This window comes from Bacillus rossius (assembly GCF_032445375.1).
Source record: "Bacillus rossius redtenbacheri isolate Brsri chromosome 4 unlocalized genomic scaffold, Brsri_v3 Brsri_v3_scf4_2, whole genome shotgun sequence".
Taxonomy (NCBI): domain Eukaryota; kingdom Metazoa; phylum Arthropoda; class Insecta; order Phasmatodea; family Bacillidae; genus Bacillus; species Bacillus rossius.
Genome location: NW_026962011.1, coordinates 33,334,224 through 33,355,154, shown reverse-complemented (window position 1 = coordinate 33,355,154; position 20,931 = coordinate 33,334,224). Strand labels below are relative to the sequence as shown.

At 35.8% G+C, this 20,931-nt stretch overlaps 1 protein-coding gene across 1 annotated transcript in view; it reads right to left on the bottom strand.

Annotated features, from left to right (window-relative positions):
* Positions 1–695: 695 nt before the first annotated feature.
* Positions 696–20,931, bottom strand: part of LOC134542425 (la protein homolog) — a 34,976-nt gene continuing 14,740 nt past the window's right edge. The window contains exons 5-9 of the mRNA XM_063386648.1: positions 14,643–14,788; positions 13,298–13,403; positions 12,794–12,973; positions 3,074–3,218; positions 696–2,280 (exon numbers count right to left, since the gene is read on the bottom strand). Coding sequence (XP_063242718.1) covers positions 2,159–2,280; positions 3,074–3,218; positions 12,794–12,973; positions 13,298–13,403; positions 14,643–14,788 — 699 coding nt within the window. The 3' untranslated portion in view covers positions 696–2,158. The remainder of the gene's footprint in view (positions 2,281–3,073; positions 3,219–12,793; positions 12,974–13,297; positions 13,404–14,642; positions 14,789–20,931) is intronic.

Genomic DNA, 20,931 nt, shown 5'->3' with positions numbered 1-20,931 from the left:
TGTAAGTGACATAAGTAGTGGCAATAAATAAAACTGTGTCGTGATATCCCTTTACGAACCCGCGATCGTAACAATACGTTGTAAAGCAACATACTAAATTTTTGTAAAAGTGGTTTGTTCGTGCATGTTCGTTACCACTTTAGAAATATTATCGAAAGGCTGTTGGGAACACTGGATTTCCAAACATTGCAACATAAATGTTTTTTAAGTTTTTCTGTTCCTAAATGTAAACAATAATTTTTCAAGTAGTAGTGTACATTTATAAGAATTATTTCTGTTAAAAATCTTAAATGTTAACACGTGATTATATTAACTATTGTGAAAAACTACAAGACTGGACTGATTAATTGTTTTCACCATGTGAGATAATGAAGAAAATAAAGTTTCAGTTAATACATAAAAACCTAAGCATATCTCTAACATTTTATTTAATGTATGTATATATTTGCTTATTGTTTCCATCATAGTGAGAAAAAATATAATTTTAAAACTACCCTCTTAACATTTTCCCAGTTTGTACATATTTTTTAATGGTCCCATGAAATAAGTATAAAAAAAAGCAAGGTTCTACTGTACTATAAAGCTACCCTGATTTCACATTTGTGTTCCTTGACTTCCATCGCATTAACAAAATTACTCCCACCAAATGTCGTAAACGGTATACAGAGAGCTAATGTTTTACACACTCAAAAGTAACTCTAAACCAAAATTTTTATTTTACCTTTTTATTTTACATTGCTCTGGAAGCATGAAAATTCTTGCATTACAAAATAATAACAGTTTAAAGGCATATACAGTACAGTATACAATAACAAACACTTTGAACAGAACACAATTACATTGAACACTGCAACAAACACAATATAGATGCGAGAAGACTGTCCTATGTAGGCACAAATGTTACATCCTGAAAACATTTTAACCTTACGTTATAAATTTTAAAACATTTTATTGAGTTATAAATTTCTTAAAATAAAAATATATACAAAATTGTAGAACATTTCCAAACAACGTGGCAAATTTGTAAATAAAACAACAAAACTCTCATAAACACCAAATAGAACTTTACAACAGAGCCGAACAAGGAAACATTCGACCAGACACTGCTTTAGTCAAACCTGTGCCGGAGTACAAAAGAAAGCATGGGGTTTACCATAAAATAATGTTTTATAAAATGGAAGACCCATACTGACCTGAAGCAACCTCTTATAATCAATATTATTATTATTGTTGTTGTTGAAAAAAAAAGTTATGTATAGAAATATTTTTGAAAAACAAACTGACCTAAAATAAACAACCTTAAAATCTTGTATGCAACCAATGGGCACATTTTTACTGTGTTTGAAGTCCACAATAAGTACTGACAGGTCAAGTTCTAGTGAACAAAAAACAATAAAACATCAAAATGTGTATGTGTACTAATGAAAACTAAACTAACAAGAGCGTTTGCTTACTTAAGATCATTTAGTACAAAGCTCTGTTATGAATGTGGGAGAAAAAAAAACTTTCAGGCTTAATGCAAAACAGAATGTAACAAAACTTGCCATTTGCTGGGGAATACAAACATATTCCATATTTCCAGCACCTTTCCCCATTGCATTTCGACCAGAAAGATGGGCAAGTTCAACAGCTTGCAGGAATAGTTGATGTTCATGTGCCATGACTGGTTCATTTGGCCACATTCACACAAAGACGAACTTTTCAGTATCGACAACATCGATGGTGATTTACAAAACACACCTGTGCATTTCTTTCAAGTCTTGCCAATCATACAACAAGTTCACATAATTTTCCCATTCTTATCTGATGCAACACTACAATTCTAATGATTCACATCACGACAGGTGAAAAAACCCAATGTGGGGTCAGCAGAGGAAATAATTATCCATTCATAATTCCATCATTTTCTTTTTGTCTTAAAAAGAACTTCTGCTGGTTTCATGAGTTCTCCTCGCTCCGTTACATGACGGTTGTCTCACAAACAGACAGCCAGAAAAAAAAATAATTCAAAGTTAAAACGTTTACAGGAAGTAGGCATGATACGATCAAGAACAGCACATTCAACAGATGGCAACGAGTCTCGCAAGTCTGCGCGTGGCCCCCGCAACTCTAGGTGGGCTGGATGCATCTCCCTTCCTCCGAGGGACTCTGCCCCGGACTATTCGGCCGCGACGGCTTCCACCTTGGCGGGTGGCTCGTCCTCGTGGGTTCCTCCCTTGCGCTTGCGGTCCCCGTGGAAGCCCCCACGACTCCTCCCGCCTCGCCCCCTGCCCCTGCGACCTGCAACACAGCTTCACGCTCTCAGACCCTCACATACACAGCCTAGATGTCTGTTCACCCCGTTAATTCAATCATACTCTACTTACCTGTTATAGAATTCTCTTACTGTAAATAAATTAAGGACTAACTAACAAGATGTTATCTAAAATAACAAGTAATTGGTAGGGACCCCAAAAATGATGCACAAAATTCAGCAATTATTTTAGATTTTTCAACTTTATTGTGGGAACACAAACTTTAATGTGAAATGAGACTATTTTTCATGAGTTGATCAATGCCATTTTTGTAAGCACCATGTACATAAGATCTGCAACCAACACAGGAAACAAATTTCAATAACAAAGTATTTAAATATCTTAAATGTATTTCTTTTCTATTAGTGCGAAACAATAGTATTTATGAAAGCTACAAATGTGAATTGTTGCTATTTATGCCGAGCATAGCAGCACAAAAGTCATACATTTTGTAAATATATATATCTTGGGTTATTTAGTAAAAAAGAAAAATGGCTTGGATTGAAATAAAATCTATAGTTGTTTTCCAAGAGGGGAAAAAAATTTGTTTCTTTGAAAACATACAAAAAAAATTACATCACTAGCCTATATCTTTGTTGGTTATATTAAGAGCAATGAAAAATTAACATCTGGTACAGAATTTTACATCATCGCTTTTACACTGAATTTATGCATTGTTTCTCCATTTCAATACAGAATGTTCACACCTCTTTTGCTTTATTTCAACACTACTAGTGTTTTTCAAGGGCCCCTACTAATATCACTGATGAACAGCGCACCTCTGTTGGACTTGCGGTCTCGTATCTTGTCGAGGGCCTCGCGGGTCTTCTCCAGAAGGCCCTCCTCCTCCTCCCCGTCGACCAGCTCCGCCTCTATCGTGCAGCCGCACACCACCAGAGGCTTCTCCTTCAGCTGGTCCAGCACCTGCACCCCTCACGCCACACACCGCCTCAGCTCCCGAGCACAGCCAGCCTCGGGCCACACAACACCTCGGCTCTCGAGTGCAGCCAGCCTCGGGCCACACAACACCTCGGCTCCCGAGCGCAGCCAGCCTCGGGCCACACAACACCTCGGCTCCCGAGCTCAGCCAGCCTCGGGCCACACAACACCTCGGCTCCCGAGCGCAGCCAGCCTCGGGCCACACAACACCTCGGCTCCCGAGCGCAGCCAGCCTCGGGCCACACAACACCTCGGCTCCCGAGCGCAGCCAGCCTCGGGCCACACAACACCTCGGCTCCCGAGCGCAGCCAGCCTCGGGCCACACAACACCTCGGCTCCCGAGCGCAGCCAGCCTCGGGCCACACAACACCTCGGCTCCCGAGCGCAGCCAGCCTCGGGCCACACAACACCTCGGCTCCCGAGCGCAGCCAGCCTCGGGCCAGCACAAGCTACACGCAGACTTTTGACTCAGAAAGCTTTCACTATCACACAATGACATTACAGTTATTTTTTTACTCGACTTAACATCTCCAACAGCCAAGTCACTAGAGACAGGAAAACAGTACTACTCAAACCATAGACAGTGGAGATGGAATCAGCCACTGTGAATTATCTATAAATAGGGACCCCAGAAAATGGTGAATCAAACTGGCTCATTTCGGTGTAAAAAAATGACAAAAGCGGTGCAAAAAACCGGTGTAAAAATTAGCAAGCGGTGCAAAAAACCGATGTAAAAATTAGCAAGCGGTGCAAAAAATCGGTGTAAAAATAAGCAATCAGTAGAGACCCCAAAAAATTGTGAAAAAATTATGCCATTGGCGGTGTAAAAAAAACCTCATAGCCTTACTGCTTCCTTATTTGCCTGGCCAATTTTTGGGACATAAGTTTCTCTAAGAGTGTTGGCTGATGATTGCAAATCCCCTGCACCTAAAATGTATACATAACTTATAGGGATGGGGCGACCGAATCCAATATCCGCCGAATCCACCGAATCCTAGGGATTCGAAGGTTCGGCGGGTCTGATATAGGATTCGTCAAAGGATTCGGTTTTTACTATTTACGGGAAAAAATACAGTAAAACTCACTTACGAGGTCCCGCATGGTAGGTTTTTCCGTATAAAGCGTTTAAATTGCCCGAGGTCTCGTCATTTACGCCATTAAATGTGTGATATAATGTCCGTTAAAATTTTTTCTGAAACTTCTTGTCTCAAATAATGGCACACGTAAATATGAAGAAAAGACAAATGAACAACAACATACGAAGAAATATGGATGATGTACCATAACTACAGTACAAACCCAATAGTTATTTTAAGATAATTACCATATAAAGAACTAAAGATTCTTTGTAGAATACCATAATTACTACAGAAGCAAGATAGCTACCATATTTGCACTATAGTTACCGTAACAACTGAGATGTATATTTACCGTGATAGTAATGTATTATTTATTTATGACATATTAAATTAAAGAACATTGTTAAAAAAAAAAAAAAAGGATGTTAAACATTGATATGTACGGTTGGCACATGTTGCTAAGAAATAATGCGATCTGAAAGAATGCAGTACTACTACGAAAAGTGAAAATGGTACTCGTGGATTTTTAGGTTATGGCAGTCTCTTTTGTTTTTCAGTAATATCGGCCGAAAATTAACGAGCGTACTGTATCGGAAGTCGGCATAAATTCCGATTCAACTAAATATTGGCAAAATCGGCTTCTTCAATACAGCTCTACATTTAATGACATGAGTAAACATATTTCAGACTTCAGGATATTGAAAAAGACTTATTTCCATGTAGGTTTATTGTGTGTATGTTTTTTTTTGCAAGTGTAAATTGAATGAAGTAAAATGTTATTTTTATTACTTTCAATTGATTAAACTTTAATGACCAGTTACAGATATTTATGACACTAATTTTGAGGTTAAGCAATTTTACTAAAGCATTCCAGCCAAGCAGGTTGCCAGCGAGAGACGCTTCTCTTCTGCTGGAAACACTATCTCCAATCGTAGAGCTAATTTAACTCCTGAACGTGCAGAACAAATTATTGTTCTGAATGATAGATTAAAGAATAGAATTTAATACTCTGTGACAATCTCTCTCAGAATTATTGTGCTGAAAAGTGGAAATGTTGAAACAATGTGAATGTACTTTTCAAACAACATGATTTTTGGTGCTAAGTTTGTTGAAGCTCAGTAAGGACTCCAGAAAAATTGACAAGGGTGAAATTTTTCCAAAGATATGTTACATTTACACAAACATATACTTGGTTATGTTAGTTGGATGATATCAGTTACTAATGAACCAATGGAAACAGGTAAGATTCAATGAAAAAAAATGTTATTTTTTTTCTAGCAGTGCAAAATGTAAACACACTCTGTAAATAGTTACCCAAAATTAATAAGCCCACTTCATTTTAATACTTTATTCAAACATGATATTAAGTTTAAGATAAAAATAATTTCCCAAAAGTGTAACTGTACCACAAAAGCTCGAGCTCGGCTCGAAGTAAAATTCTTAGGCTCGCAGACCTCTAGCTTATTTATAGAAAAAATCCTAACCGCTAATCTGTACTAAAACTGAAATTTCTCAAGAAAAAATTGTTGTCTTTATATACACTTATACCAGAAATGTACCAATCTACATGTGATAAAGTCAAGGGACTTTTAGTGCAAGCAGAATACATCTCACTTACATTAGATATGTGGACATCATCTGTTAAAAGATTCGGGTTTGGGTTCGAGATTCGGCAATTCCAGTCGAGGATTCGAGTTAGGATTCGGATTCGAGGAAATCAGGATTCGCCCCATCCCTAATAACTTACAATATACTTATAAATAGGTAGCATTTATAAGGTTATCGCTGAAAAATATTAATGGGCTAATTTATTCAAAACAATTCTTAGCCAAACCTATTCTAACCTTTTCTAGATTAGGTACTGCTGGATTACAGAGTCAAACCATCAATCAATCAGTCAAAAATATATTGTGGTGTGCTCACCATTTCACAATGCAATCCATCCTATTTATGTGTTTGATAATCTGAGGTACTTGCATATTTATTTGAAGTAAAGGTAAGTTAATCGATAATATTGTAGGCCTACATATGCTTATGAACTTTTATTAGAGGGGGAAAACATTTCTAAATAAATAAGGCTAACCTTCAACATGGCTGTTACACCATTCCCTCATAGCTGGATGATCAGCTTTTTCCAAAGGAATGTTAACTTACAGCATCATATTAACAAAATCTGAAAAAATTTCTTGTTTTCTGCACTTTCAACATTGTTTGCTTTATTCACGCTGTCGCCTATCGAGATTTGTTTAGACACTGTAGAATGCTTGACAAAATAATTGTCTTGTCTTTTTTGTTTTGTTTTGTGTGTGTCATTTACCACATGCTTTTTGCACATGTCTTTGCGTGTCCAATCAACCCGCACGTTGCAGAACTTGCACATCATAATTTTGTCCCGCTGATCAAAAATATAAAATCATCCGATATTATCTCTCTTTCGCGATCAAACATTGTCGAAGTTTTCGGCATTTTAGCCACAAATTCAATTGTATCACAAAACTTACAAAATGTGGACGGTAGTTGTAAACACTCATATAAATGTGCACGCAAAAATGACTGCCATCTTAGCTCGATGCGATTAAATTAGGTTAGAAAAATCGACACCAGTGCGCCTAGCGGCAGAAACGCCCATTATTCAAAACACTAAAACTGTGGAGTCAATTTGTTATGTTGGTAGTGCGCACATATTGATTGTTGACAATTTTTACATTTTGTTTTCATTTGCGATGGCAATATTTACTGCTTGTAAACAGAGTAATAAAAATACGTGGATTTCAGTAACGTGTCAAAACGAAGATAATATCACGGCACTAGTCTTTCAGTTAGGGATGGGGCGACCGAATCCAATATCCGCCGAATCCACCGAATCCTAGGGATTCGAAGGTTCGGCGGGTCTGATATAGGAATCGTCAAAGGATTCGGTTTTTACTATTTACGGGAAAAAAATACAGTAAAACTCGCTTACGAGGTCCCGCATGGTAGGTTTTTCCGTATAAAGCGTTTACATTGCCCGAGGTCTCGTCATTTACGCCATTAAATGTGTGATATAATGTCCGTTAAAATTTTTTCTGAAACTTCTTGTCTCAATTAATGATTAATGGCACACGTAAATATGAAGAAAAGACAAATGAACAACAACATACGAAGAAATATGGATGATGTACCATAACTACAGTACAAACCCAATAGTTATTTTAAGATAATTACCATAAAAAGAACAAGATTCTTTGTATAATACCATAATTACTACAGAAGCATGATAGCTACCATATTTGCACTATAGTTACCGTAACAACTGAGATGTATGTTTACCGTGATAGTAATGTATTATTTATTATTTATGACATATTAAATTAAAGAACATTGTTAAAAAAAAAAGGGTGTTAAAATTTGATATGTACGGTTGGCACATGTTGCTAAGAAATAATGCGATCTGAAAGAATGCAGTACTACTACGAAAAGTGAAAATGCTACTCGTGGATTTTTAGGTTATGGCAGTCTCTTTCGTTTTTCAGTAATATCGGCCGAAAATTAACGAGCGTACTGTATCGGAAGTCTGCAGAAATGCCGATTCAACTAAATATTGGCAAAATCGGCTTCTTCAATACAGCTCTACATTTAATGACATGAGTAAACATACTTCAGACTTCAGGATATTGAAAAAGACTTTAATTTCCATGTAGGTTTATTGTGTGTATGTTTTTTTTGCAAGTGTAAATTGAATGAAGTAAAATGTTTTTATTTTTATTACTTTCAATTGATTAAACTTTAATGACCAGTTACAGATATTTGTGATACTAATTTTGAGGTTAAGCAATTTTACTAAAGCATTCCAGCCAAGCAGGTTGCCAGCGAGAGACGCTTCTCTTCTGCTGGAAACACTATCTCCAATCGTAGAGCTAATTTAACTCCTGAACGTGCAGAACAAATTATTGTGCTGAAAAGTGGAAATGTTGAAACAATGTGAATGTACTTTTCAAACAACATGATTTTTGGTGCTAAGTTTGTTGAAGCTCAGTAAGGACTCCAGAAAAATTGTGAGGGTGAAATTTTTCCAAAGATATGTTACATTTACACAAACATATACTTGGTTATGTTAGTTGGATGATATCAGTTACTAATGAACAAATGGAAACAGGTAAGATGCAATGAAAAAAAATGTTATTTTTTTTCTAGCAGTGCAAAATGTAAACACACACTGTAAATAGTTACCCAAAATTAATAAGCCCACTTCATTTTAATACTTTATTCAAACATATTAAGTTTAAGATAAAAATAATTTCCCAAAAGTGTAACTGTACCACAAAAGCTCGAGCTCGGCTCGAAGTAAAATTCTTAGGCTCGCAGACCTCTAGCTTATTTATAGAAAAAATCCTAACCGCTAATCTGTACTAAAACTGAAATTTCTCAAGAAAAAATTGTCTTTATATATACTTATACCAGAAATGTACCAATCTACATGTGATAAAGTCAAGGGACTTTTAGTGCAAGCAGAATACATCTCACTTACATTAGATATGTGGACATCATCTATTAAAAGATTCGGGTTTGGGTTCGAGATTCGGCAATTCCAGTCGAGGATTCGAGTTAGGATTCGGATTCGAGGAAATCAGGATTCGCCCCATCCCTACTTTCAGTGTATGTTTATTTCACGCCTATGTTTATGATGGCGTAAATAAATAGAACTTACGACATAAGGACATTATTTTGTGCGAAAAAGCGTGAATTTCGCGCGAAAATTCGTGAATTTCGAGACTATGTCAAAATCAAAGGAAAGTCGCAAAATTCGTTTAAAGTATCAAATTTTCGCGTTAATTAGTGAATTTCGCGCTTCACCATTTTTCGGGGTCTCTATCTATAAAGTATTTAAGGGACCATAAACTTGGACACTACCTTATAGAGGAGTAGGTACTTTATGGAGGGGTTCTGCCAAATTGATGCAACATTGTAACTGGTCCGTTTCTATAAATTCTGACCACTAAAACTTTTACATTCAGTTTGAATATTGTTATGGAAGTATGTATAGTTAAATGAAAGGAATCACTAATCTGGTACTTTAAATATTAAAAAAATCCATGAAAATACGATAATGTAAGAGATAATCCCCCCCCCCCCCCTTTTGTGTAGTTTTTCAGCTTTTTCATTAATTTTTGCTGTGTTTGATATTATTGTTGCTGGTACTACGAGAGCAACAATAATGTTTTTCAAGTGCCTAAAGCTGTAAGAATTTCCACTATTTACAGTTTTATCGCAATAATGACACTGACCCTATCTTTGTTCACGGTGATCGCAATATCTAGTATGGTATACATGCTAAGAAAATCAACCGTGTTTTTATGGCACTGTTAAAAGTCAGACTTTTGTTTGGTCAAGGTCAGGTAATCTTCAGTAAACAAAAAAAAAAAAAAATGGCTGTCTACATCACAGAAATGTGATGTCTTGAACAGATAGGAAATACCAGAAGCACCGCACCAACTCTGCAATTGAGAATTTTGTGTTAAACCTCCTTCTTCAAAGACATAATGAACACGTGTATAATTTTAAACACAAGAAAACAATATTTTATGTACTTTGTAATTTGAAATAATAATTTAAAGAAAATCAGATGGTCTAAAGATCACTAAAACTAAGAGAGCGTGTTCTGGTTCCCAACTGTCCTCCATCATAGAATAGTTTATGCCTATCCTGTTGGCACCCCTACTTTGAACTAAAAAAAAAAAAAAAGTAAACACACTTAATATTTATGGTTTAACTGTCAATGAGTAAAAATATAAAAGTTACATTTTCCAATTACAAAAAAATAATAATTGTTTTAATATGACATGAATGTGCAAGTATACCGTAACTACTGAACATAAATAATAGTTATAGAAGCCACCAAACCATAACAAAAAATTGATGCACTCAAGAATGCTAGTAGGGCTGCCCAACATGAGGTGGCACTGTGATCACCTCATCAAGCTAGTGAGGCCAAAGTGAGGTCAGCGAAGGAAATAATTATCCATTCATAATTCCATCACTTTCTTTTTGTCTTAAAAATAACTTCTGCTGGTTTCATGAGTCCTCCTCGCCCCATTACATGACAAATCACTAGGGACCCCAGAAAATAATAAATAAAACTGGCTGATTTCGGTGTAAAAAAATAACAAAAGCGGTGCAAAAAATCGGTGTAAAAATAAGCAAGTGGTGCAAAAAATCGGTGTAAAAATAAGCAATCAGTAGAGACCCCAAAAAATTGTGAAAATATTATGCCATAGGCAGTGTAAAAAAAATCTCATAGCCTTACTGCTTCCTTATTTGCCTGGCCAATTTTTGGGACATAAGTTTCTCTAAGAGTGTTGGCTGATGATGGCAAACCCCCTGCACCTAAAATGTATACATAACTTACAATATACTTAAAAATAGGTAGCATTTAAAAGGTTATCGCTGAAAATATTAATGGGCTAATTTACTCAAAATTCTTAGCCAAACTTAACCTAACCTTTTCAAGATACTGCTGGATTACAGAGTCAAACCATCAATCAATCAGTCAAAAATATCTTGTGGTGTGCTCCCCATTTAACAATGCAATCCATCCTATTTATGTGTTTGTTAATCTGAGGTACTTGCATATTTATTTGAAGTAAAGGTAAGTTGGGCCTAAAGGTAAGTTAATCGATAATATTGTAGGCCTACATAATGCTTATGAACTTATTAGAGGCGGAAAACATTTCTAAATAAATAAGGCTAACCTTCAACATGGGTGTTACACCATTCCCTCATAGCTGGATGATCAGCTTTTTCCAAAGGAATGTTAACTTACAGCATCATATTAACAAAATCTGAAAAAATTTCTTGTTTTCTGCACTTTCAACATTGTTTGCTTTATTCACGCTGTCGCCTATCGAGATTTGTTTAGACACTGTAGAATGCTTGACAAAATAATTGTCTTGTCTTTTTTGTTTTGTTTTGTGTGTGTCATTTACCACATGCTTTTTGCACATGTCTTTGCGTGTCCAATCAACCCGCACGTTGCAGAACTTGCACATCATAATTTTGTCCCGCTGATCAAAAATATAAAATCATCCGATATTATCTCTCTTTCGCGATCAAACATTGTCGAAGTTTTCGGCATCTTAGTCACAAATTCAATTGTATCACAAAACTTACAAAATGTGGACGGTAGTTGTAAACACTCATAGAAATGTGCACGCAAAAATGACTGCCATCTTAGCTCGATGCGATTAAATTAGGTTAGAAAAATTGACACCAGTGCGCCTAGCGGCAGAAACGACCATTATTCAAAACACTAAAACTGTGGAGTCAATTTGTTATGTTGGTAGTGCGCACATATCGATTGTTGACATTTGTTACATTTTGTTTTCATTTGCGATGGCAATATTTACTGCTTGTAAACAGAGTAATAAAAATACGTGGATTTCAGTAACGTGTCTCAACGAAGATAATATCACTGCACTAGTATTTCAGTCTACGTTTATTTCACGCCTATGTTTATGATGGCGTAAATAAATAGAACTTACGACATAAGGACATTATTTTGTGCGAAAAAGCGTGAATTTCGCGCGAAAAAGCGTGAACTTCGCGCGAAAATTCGTGAATTTCGTGACTATGTCAAAATCAAAGGAAAGTCGCAAAATTCGTTTAAAGAATCCAATTTTCGCGTTATTTCGTGAATTTCGCACTTCACCATTTTTTGGGGTCTCTACAAATCACAAACACATAGCACTAATATTTATTTGTAACATTGTCAGCAATCACATACATGCATAACATAATCTTTAGGTTATACACACCTGAGTTGCTGTAGCATGTACTATAGGCACAAAGTCCAAGAAACATCTAGCTAACCACATGGGAAATGCTTGATGTTGGAAAGGCCATTCAAAATCTTAGTCACAAGCCTACGTGGAGTAATGTATAAACGGTAACTGATCATAAAAATAGCAGAGAGGTGGTTACTTACACATACAGAAAACAATCTTGATAACCGGTCGACCCCTACTTTTCACCAAAAACTAATAATTTTCTACTTCAGAATCACTTTCACCAACTTGTTTCTACATCTGCTTGTTTTTATACATCCTTCGCCACAGCTTATTATTCCAGCATTATCTAAATTGGCATGTTGCTGCACAGTTCTTCAGTCTGTCTGTACAGTGTTCAAATCTAAGGGTTATGATTACTATCAGAAATGTTTCTTTATTGCTATGTGGCATAACAGCAAAATAATGGTTAGCCATTCTATTTTTGACTGTTTCTTAACTTTTCATATAAACTTGAACATTTTTTAATTACTCGAGTTGATAATTTAAATCTTGTTAAATTATTATTATTTATTCTATTTATCAACATGATCTGAAATTGCTAAAATAATGAGACAACTTTAATAAATTTCCACAGCTAGGCAGAGATTGCGAGAAACAAATGGACGACATGTAAGTGAAGAAGGTGCAACTGTAACTGCAGTAAGCCGCCAGAACTCACGGGCTGCGCGCTGTTCTCGCCGTGGAGCCGAACCCAGCCCTCGCTGTCGCCCTTGTCGAAATCTATGAAGGCCACCTCCGCCTTCATGTCCGTCAGCTCCTTCTTGATGTCCTCACGCGTCACCTCCCCGCTGAAGCCCTTCAGCTTCATGATGGCTCCCTTGGACAGGTTGTGCTGCGGCTGCAATGACACCACCCTCGTAAGTCTCACTCTTGTCATCACTGTACATCAAGATCACTGTGGCCTAGTTTGGTATTTTAATGTCAACATGTATATTATAGCCTATTATATTTAATTACTTCATTCAGAAAAGCTATATAACCAAGTATTCCAAAATCTGATGTTTTTCTACTTTTAAAATGACTTTTAGAATTGCGCACAAAACATGTTACTCCCAATTTCTCTCCATTCATCTGTGGGTTTGAAGGATTTAGTTATTGATAACTGGATAAAAAAAAAAAAAAAAAAAACTAAATATGTATAACAAAAGCAGACTGTACCGACCTTCGAAGGAGCATTCTGAACATCATTCTTCCCGGCATTGCGTTGACTCTTTCGCTTTTCATCACGCTCTTTGCGTTCTTTCTTCTTATCTTCAAAGTACACTGACCTGTAAAACAAAGTTTAGTCCTGTCAAGTAACTAAAGTTTGGAATAAAGTACAAACTTAAAGTAATTACAAAATTTTCTGTCTATTTCAGGTTTTTCAGACCTGAATCAGCAAGTTTACAGTCAATTACATTTCAGAAAACACAAATATTTTCCACTTGCAAACTCCTTGATTATGATCCTGTTCCCATGCTCTCTGTATTGCGACAAAATTATTCTACTAAGTTTAAACAACATTTTTACTAAAACAAGACACATTAAATTTATAAATACTATATAGTCAGCTGGCATTTGTAAAATGCTAGTCTGATTTCAACTTGTTAACAGGAGCCGTACACACACCAAAATAACAGTATAGCAAAATTAATGCTGTTTTAGATACACACACATACAGCTATATGCAGAAATGTTTTTTTTAGACTACCTAAAATCAAAAATGAAGTCTCAACTACACAGCAAGAACTAACCTTCACCCTTACTTACTCAAGTTGGCCTGGTCTTTAAGAAAAGGAAGCAGTCAGTACGCTCTTTTTAGTGCTGAATGAGTATACATATAAATAATTAAATGAGTACGCAATGCCACAGCAACACGACGATGACTTTGTTTGGAATTTATTCAGCATGTTGAATAGGGAAGAAAAATTATGTCTATAAGTACACGTACAATGCAAATTTTGACACTATCAAATATCTCAATACATATTCGCTGCAAATAATTAAGTATCTAGCTAAGGCCATCATTCAGATCACAATGTAAACATTAGCTTACAAATAAGTTTTTCCAACTGGCTGTTAAAGAACAGCTGGCCTTCAAGCAACTTTGCGATGTAATTCAGGAAAAGGAGCCGTACCATCCTTCTTGACAGCGCCTTTACAGAAAACAAGGAAGCTCCCTGTATACGATACGGCTGTTTGTAAACAAATTATATTGATTCGTGTTAACATGCAGTAATTCATTTTTTTTTTCATTTTGAATCCAAGTTTGCAGGGAACGGACTGGACTATTGCAAAAACAAATTAACACAATTTCGTGATATTTTGCATTTTACAATCCTTAAGAGGTGTCAGTTTCATGTTACTTAAAAAAAATCCAGACATATTTTGCAATTTCTTTGACTTATACCCCATTTTCTTTTTCCTAAATTTTCCCACTTTCCATGGTTTGCTATACACCTGAAGTAACTATGAAACAAAAACATTGTCTTAGAAACTTAGAAAAAATAATAATTTAATTCACTTACTGCCACTTTCTTATAAGCTCGGTCTCCTGAAATTTCACACTTTCACGAGCTAAAAATTGCTCAGCCAATTCTTTAGTCTTGAAAATGATGAACACAGAGCCTTTAAAAACTGACTTCTTGGCAGCTTTGTCCAGATAAGATCTCATCTGAAAACGAGTAAAAACACAAAATTTGCAAAATAGAAAATTTTTTTATCAAGTTGATTTTGTGATGTTTCAAGGACTGTACATGCAGATTACATGTCCCTTATGACACGACTTCTGGTTTCAACACCAATGACACTCAACATTTAAGAGAACTACAAACAAGTAATAAGTCTCTGCAATATTTAACTAAGCATTATTTAAGTCAAGTGACATGATTCTTATATATATATATATATATATATATATATATATATATATATATATATATATATATATATATATATATATATATATATATATATATATATATATATATATACACACACACACACACACACACACACACAAATTTTAACACAGACATGCTCAAATCTGTCCTAAAAGGTTATGCTTCCATGTGTGTAATGTAAGTGGTGAGCGAAAGAAATAAAAAAGATATATGAGTGTATGCACTGTGGCACTTGTCATCCAAACGTTAACTAAATAAGATAAAATGAAAGTTAAGCAGTATGGGGAACTTAAGTCCTGGGGAGGAGAGAGGGGGTATTCTCTGCTGGCAACAAGGTGGGACTGGGAATTATTTAACACTAGCTGCAGTACCCGGCTTTGCCCGGGCTGAACACCAGGTGATATATTGTCTGCGAGTTACATTAAGAAATGACACATAATTCCTGTTTGTGTATCTGTGGCCTATGATTTTCTGTTTACCCATGGCGATCGGTTGAAAGGTTTAGAAGTTGATGCGCTACAGCCATCTAGCGGCGAGTTACAAAAAAAAATGGATAGCATAAAAACCTTCTTCATGATAGAAGCACTTCGATGTACCACTTTCATGGCGATCGGTCAAACGGTGTAAGAGTTTATCGACGTCATACATACCAAAATCCAATTATATATATGTATTCTTATATTTCGAAATTTTGGGGCTTTCACTTTTGCGGAATGTGGATGTTCAGGACCTCGAATAGTTTGGAACACTCCATCCCGAAAGAATAGATATTTCAAATTCCTGAAATTGTCGAAATTTTGGGGCTTTGTCCCTAGAGGGGGAGGGGTGATTTTGAGGACCCTGAATGGCAGGGAAACACTAAAAATGGAAAGAGAATGATTTTTGAAATTTTCTAAATTTTGGGGCTTTGACCCCTGAGAAGGGGGGAGGGGGTTATGTTGAGGACCCCGAATGGCTCGTAAACACTCCAAATCGAAAGAGAATAGGTTTTCGAAATTTTGGAAAAAATTTTTATTATTGGGTCTTTGACTCCTTGTGGGGGGAGGGTAGTTTGAGGACCCCGAATGGCTCGGAAACACTCCAAACAGTAAAAAAGTATACTTAAATTTAAGAAATTTTTGAAAGTTTTCGTAATTTTGGGGTTTTGCACTCCCCCCCCCCCCTCCCTCAAAATTGGGTGGGAAGTCGACTTTGGGTAAACGTTCCACCATGCCCCAGACACTTTAGTTCGTAATGACTTAATTTTAATACAATTTCCTCCAATTTTTCGAAATTTTGTGGCTTTCACTTTTGTGGAAGGAGAGGGGGTGGAGGTTCAGGACCTGGAATGTTTCGGAACACTCCATCTCGAAAGAAATGATATTTGAAATTCCTAAAATTATCGACATTTTGGGGCTTTTTCCCAGAGGGGGGCGGGGGATTCGAGGACCCTGAATGGCTCGAAAACACTTAAAATCGAAAGAGAAAGATTTTTAAAAAATTTTAAACTTTCGAAATTTTGGGGGCTTTAACCACCTGTGGGCGGAGGGGGGGGGGGGGGGGGGACCTCGAATGGCACGGAAACACTCCAAATCGAAAGAGATACAGTCAAACCTCTATCTATCGAACTCGCATGTATCGATTGTCCGTGTTTATCGTATACTTCCTACGGTCCCGGCAAAATTGCCATACAACTAAGGTTAAAAAAGTCCGCTTGTACCGATGTTCGAATTACCGTTTTGTCCGCATTGATCGTACAAAATATGTGGTCCCGTCACAATAAATTATAATAGATGATCGTTTAACCATAAAGATTTTGCAGAAATAACCATTTCTTAGAAAGAAACCGTCATAAAAACAGTAAGGATAGTATACAGTAGTAAAAATCACCTTAAAAAATCTGCAGCCAAGTAATGGAGCACGTAAATATGAAAAGACAAATGAACAACAACTTACGAATAAATATGGATGATGTACCATAACTACAGTACAAACCCAATTGTTATCCTAAGATAAGGTAAATATTTACTTGGGCGGTATTTCCGAAAAAAAATTGTTAATAATCCGAAAATACCTTTATTTTATGCTCTTCAACTTCCTCTTTTCATTAAAATCGGCGGAGATTAGAAATTCCAAATACTTTAGGAGATATCAAATTTTTAAATTTCTTCATATGTAGTTGAGCGGTATTTGCGGAAAAAAAAAAGGTTAAAAATCCGAAAATACCTTTATTATATGCTCTTCAAATTCCTCTTTTCATTAAAAGCAGCGGAGATTAGAAATTCCAAATACTTTAGGAGATATCGAATTTTTAAATTTCAGCACAAAACCAGCGCATTCCTGTGGCGTGTGTTCACCATTGTTTCTTGTTTACGTACGAGTATCTATTTTTTTATTGGATAATGATGTCACGTGATTGTTCGTGATAGGCCAGAATTCAAATGAACTAATACGTGATTATTTAGTTAAATTATTGTTTAAAACGGTGTTTAATTACCGCCTCCAACTTAGGTGAGTTTTTAACGTTTCTAATTTTAAAGTATTATTTGTTATTTTGATATTGTTGCGCAAGTAATAAGTAACAAAAAAATTTACGTGAGTTGTTACTGTACATCCTTTGTTACGGGTTTGTTAGGTAAGGTCAGTTACATTATAAATAATTTAAAACTAAAGAATAATTAAAATTAATTCACATTATTTTTAATATCACCTTAGTTTGAAAGTATTTATAATGTAACTGACCTGACCTAATCGACCAATTTAGTTTACTGTTCACCCTCTGTCCGGTTTTGTTTGGTCAGGTCAGTTACATTATAAATATTTTAAAACTAAACAGCCATTAAAATTAATTCAAAAAATAATTTTTAATGTCGGCTTAGTTTGAAAGTATTAATAATGTAACTGACCTAACCTAATCAACCATTCTATTAATTACGCATTCACGATTCACGTATTCACGAACACACGGCAAAATAACAAAAATGGCGCCGCTCGAATGGTTCCACAGGTCTTGTATTGCAAAATTAAAAAATTCGATATCTCCTAAAGTATTTGGAATTTCTTATCTCCGCCGCTTTTAATGAAAAGAGGAAGTTGAAGAGCATATGATAAAGGTATTTTCGGATTTTTAACATTTATTTTCGCAAATACCGCTCAACTACATATGATTAAATTTAAAAATTCGATATCTCCTAAAGTATTTGGAATTTCTTACCTCCGCCACTTTTAATGAAAAGAGGAAGTTGAAGAGCATAACATAAAAGTATTTTCGGATTTTTAAAATTTTTTTTCGGAAATACCGCCCAAGTAAATATTTACCTAAGATAATTACCATAAAAAGAACTAAAGATTCTTTGTCGATACCATAATTACTACAGAAGCACGATAGCTACCACATTTGCACTACAGTTACCGGAGCAACCGAGATGTATATTTACCGTGACGGTAATGTATTTATTTATGACATATTAAAATTAAAGAACATTATTGAAAAAAAAGGATGTTAAATTTTTATATGTACGTTTGGCACATGTTGCGAAGAAATAATGCCATCTGAAAGAATGCAGTACTACTACGAAAAGTGAAAAGGGTACTCGTAGATTTTTAGGTTATGGCAGTATCTCTCGTTTTTCAGTAATTTCGGCCGAAAATTAACAAACGTATCGGAAGTCGACAGAAATGCCGATTCAACTAAATATTGGTAAAATCGGCTTCTTCAGTACAGCTCTACATTTGATGACATGAGTAAACATATTTCAGACTTCAGGATATTGAAAAAGTCTTTAATTTCCATGTAGATTTATTGTGCGTATGTTTTTTTTTTGCAAGTGTAAATTGAATTAAGTAAAATACTTCCATTTTTATTTATTTTTCAACTGATTTAACTTTAATGACAAGTAACTGATATATTTCTGACACTAATTTTGGGTTGAAATATTATTTTTTAAAAATTCTTAGAGTGAAGTCCACATCTATTGAATGTCCGCATCTACTGAATTTTTCTGTTGGTCCCCTGAAAAACGATAGATAGAGGTTTGACTGTATAAGGAATATAAAAATGTAGGCATTTACTGTACTCCTATCTACCATAATGACAATATTGACAAATAGAAAATCTTATTACCTACCTATGATTAATGATTTTTGTCTGCAATTTAAATTGTAATATACAAAAACGGTATTGAAAATTGAAACAAATATGGCGACACTACAAACTGTCAAGATCTTTATATTTTTCTTACTCTTTACTTAGTTCCTTAAATAGAAAAACGTAACGTAATGGCTTGAAAGCTATTGCTCGGCAGGCATAGAGGAATGACACCAACAGTTTGTATATCTATGAGACTATGACACACATTACATAAAATTAAAAAATATTTTTTTAACCCGTTTAAAGATTTTTTTTTTTTAGACAAAAGATAGCCTATGTCCATCCCCAGGATATAATCTATCTCCTTGCCAAATTTCATTTCGATCCGTTCAGCCGGGAAAAGGTAACAAACAGACAGACAGACAGACAGACAGACAGACAGAGTTACTTTCGCATTTATAATATTAGTATTGATAGTATTGATTACGAATTTCAAATTTTTTTTACACTTTACAAATAAAATAATTGTGTGATTATTATTCAGTAAACTACGCCCCCCTCTCAAAGGACTTTGAGAACTAGCCCAGAGTCTGTTTTGCCTGTGTCCTGACAGTGCGCTGCTTTCGGAGCGCAACAAGATACCCCAGATGCCCCTCAAGTTAGGCTACCAGTCAATTTTATTTGGGTCATCCGAGCAATCTCTTAACCATAACCTCCCCAGCCAATCAGAGGTCAGTTCCCCCCCCCCCCCATCCCTTCCTAGGCCAGCGGGCTCCTAGCACGAGTTTTAACTACATGCAGCCCAGGGGAGAATGGATTGGTCCTTCTGCCATCACCGTGGTCGGATCCTTCCCGTGCTTCTCACCCGCAAATCAGCCTTGCAGCGACTGGCCAACTCGCTTAAGGGATGTGATCCCATGGAGTCTGGCAGTGATCCCCATCTTATTTATTTCTTGGTTGATTATTGTGTTGTTATTTTTACTAGGTAATCATTTAGTATGATTCAAGCGAGTATTAGTGCATCTCCAGAGGGAGTGATTTTTAACACTCTACCCACAGAATGGTAAGAGGGAAATTCTACTCTCCTTTCACCTATAGTTTTGACTTTTTATTTAGTGTTTTTTGCCCTGATTTCACTATCACTGTTTCTTGCCCCCTATTTTTCTATTCTTGGCCACAGGGCCTCCTTTTCGTTTGGTTCCAGAGGGGTACAAGAGATGGTACAGTAGAACCTCGATTATCCGTGACCCAATTAACTGGGCATTCAGTTAAGAGGGTTATCAATTAAAAAATTTATTTTTTTTTGTGAAGGGAGGGGGGGGGGGGGGGGGGGGAACGCCCCAAAGTGTAATTCTTTAGGGAAAGGACAAAAAAGGAGTAAAACTGTCTCTTTGAGGTTATTACAAATAATTTAATTCATACATATTTTTAAAAATTAATAATTAGTGTCAGTAATACTTTTGTATAGTGGTGCACCGATGCGGATACCGATGAATCGTAATCGGCGATTATGGGTACTTACCGATTAATCGTAATCGGCGATTATCTTAACGATTACTTTGCCGATTATCTACATCCCGGCGTAATTAAGTAGGTTTTTACCGTGTAATATTTTGTTTCACATTTTATGACGAAATACGTTAATATTTGTATATATTACAAAATTCATCTAACTCCGTCATATCAAGATTACAGATATTTTGTTAAGTTTAATAAATCTCATTGCCTCTAACAATCAAAAATACATTTTTCCTACACGTTTATTTACGTTTTGTCTTTTGTTTTGTGTTTTGTTTAGTGGCCTTGTACATTACCTATAGCCAGAGACGTAAAATAGATGGCACG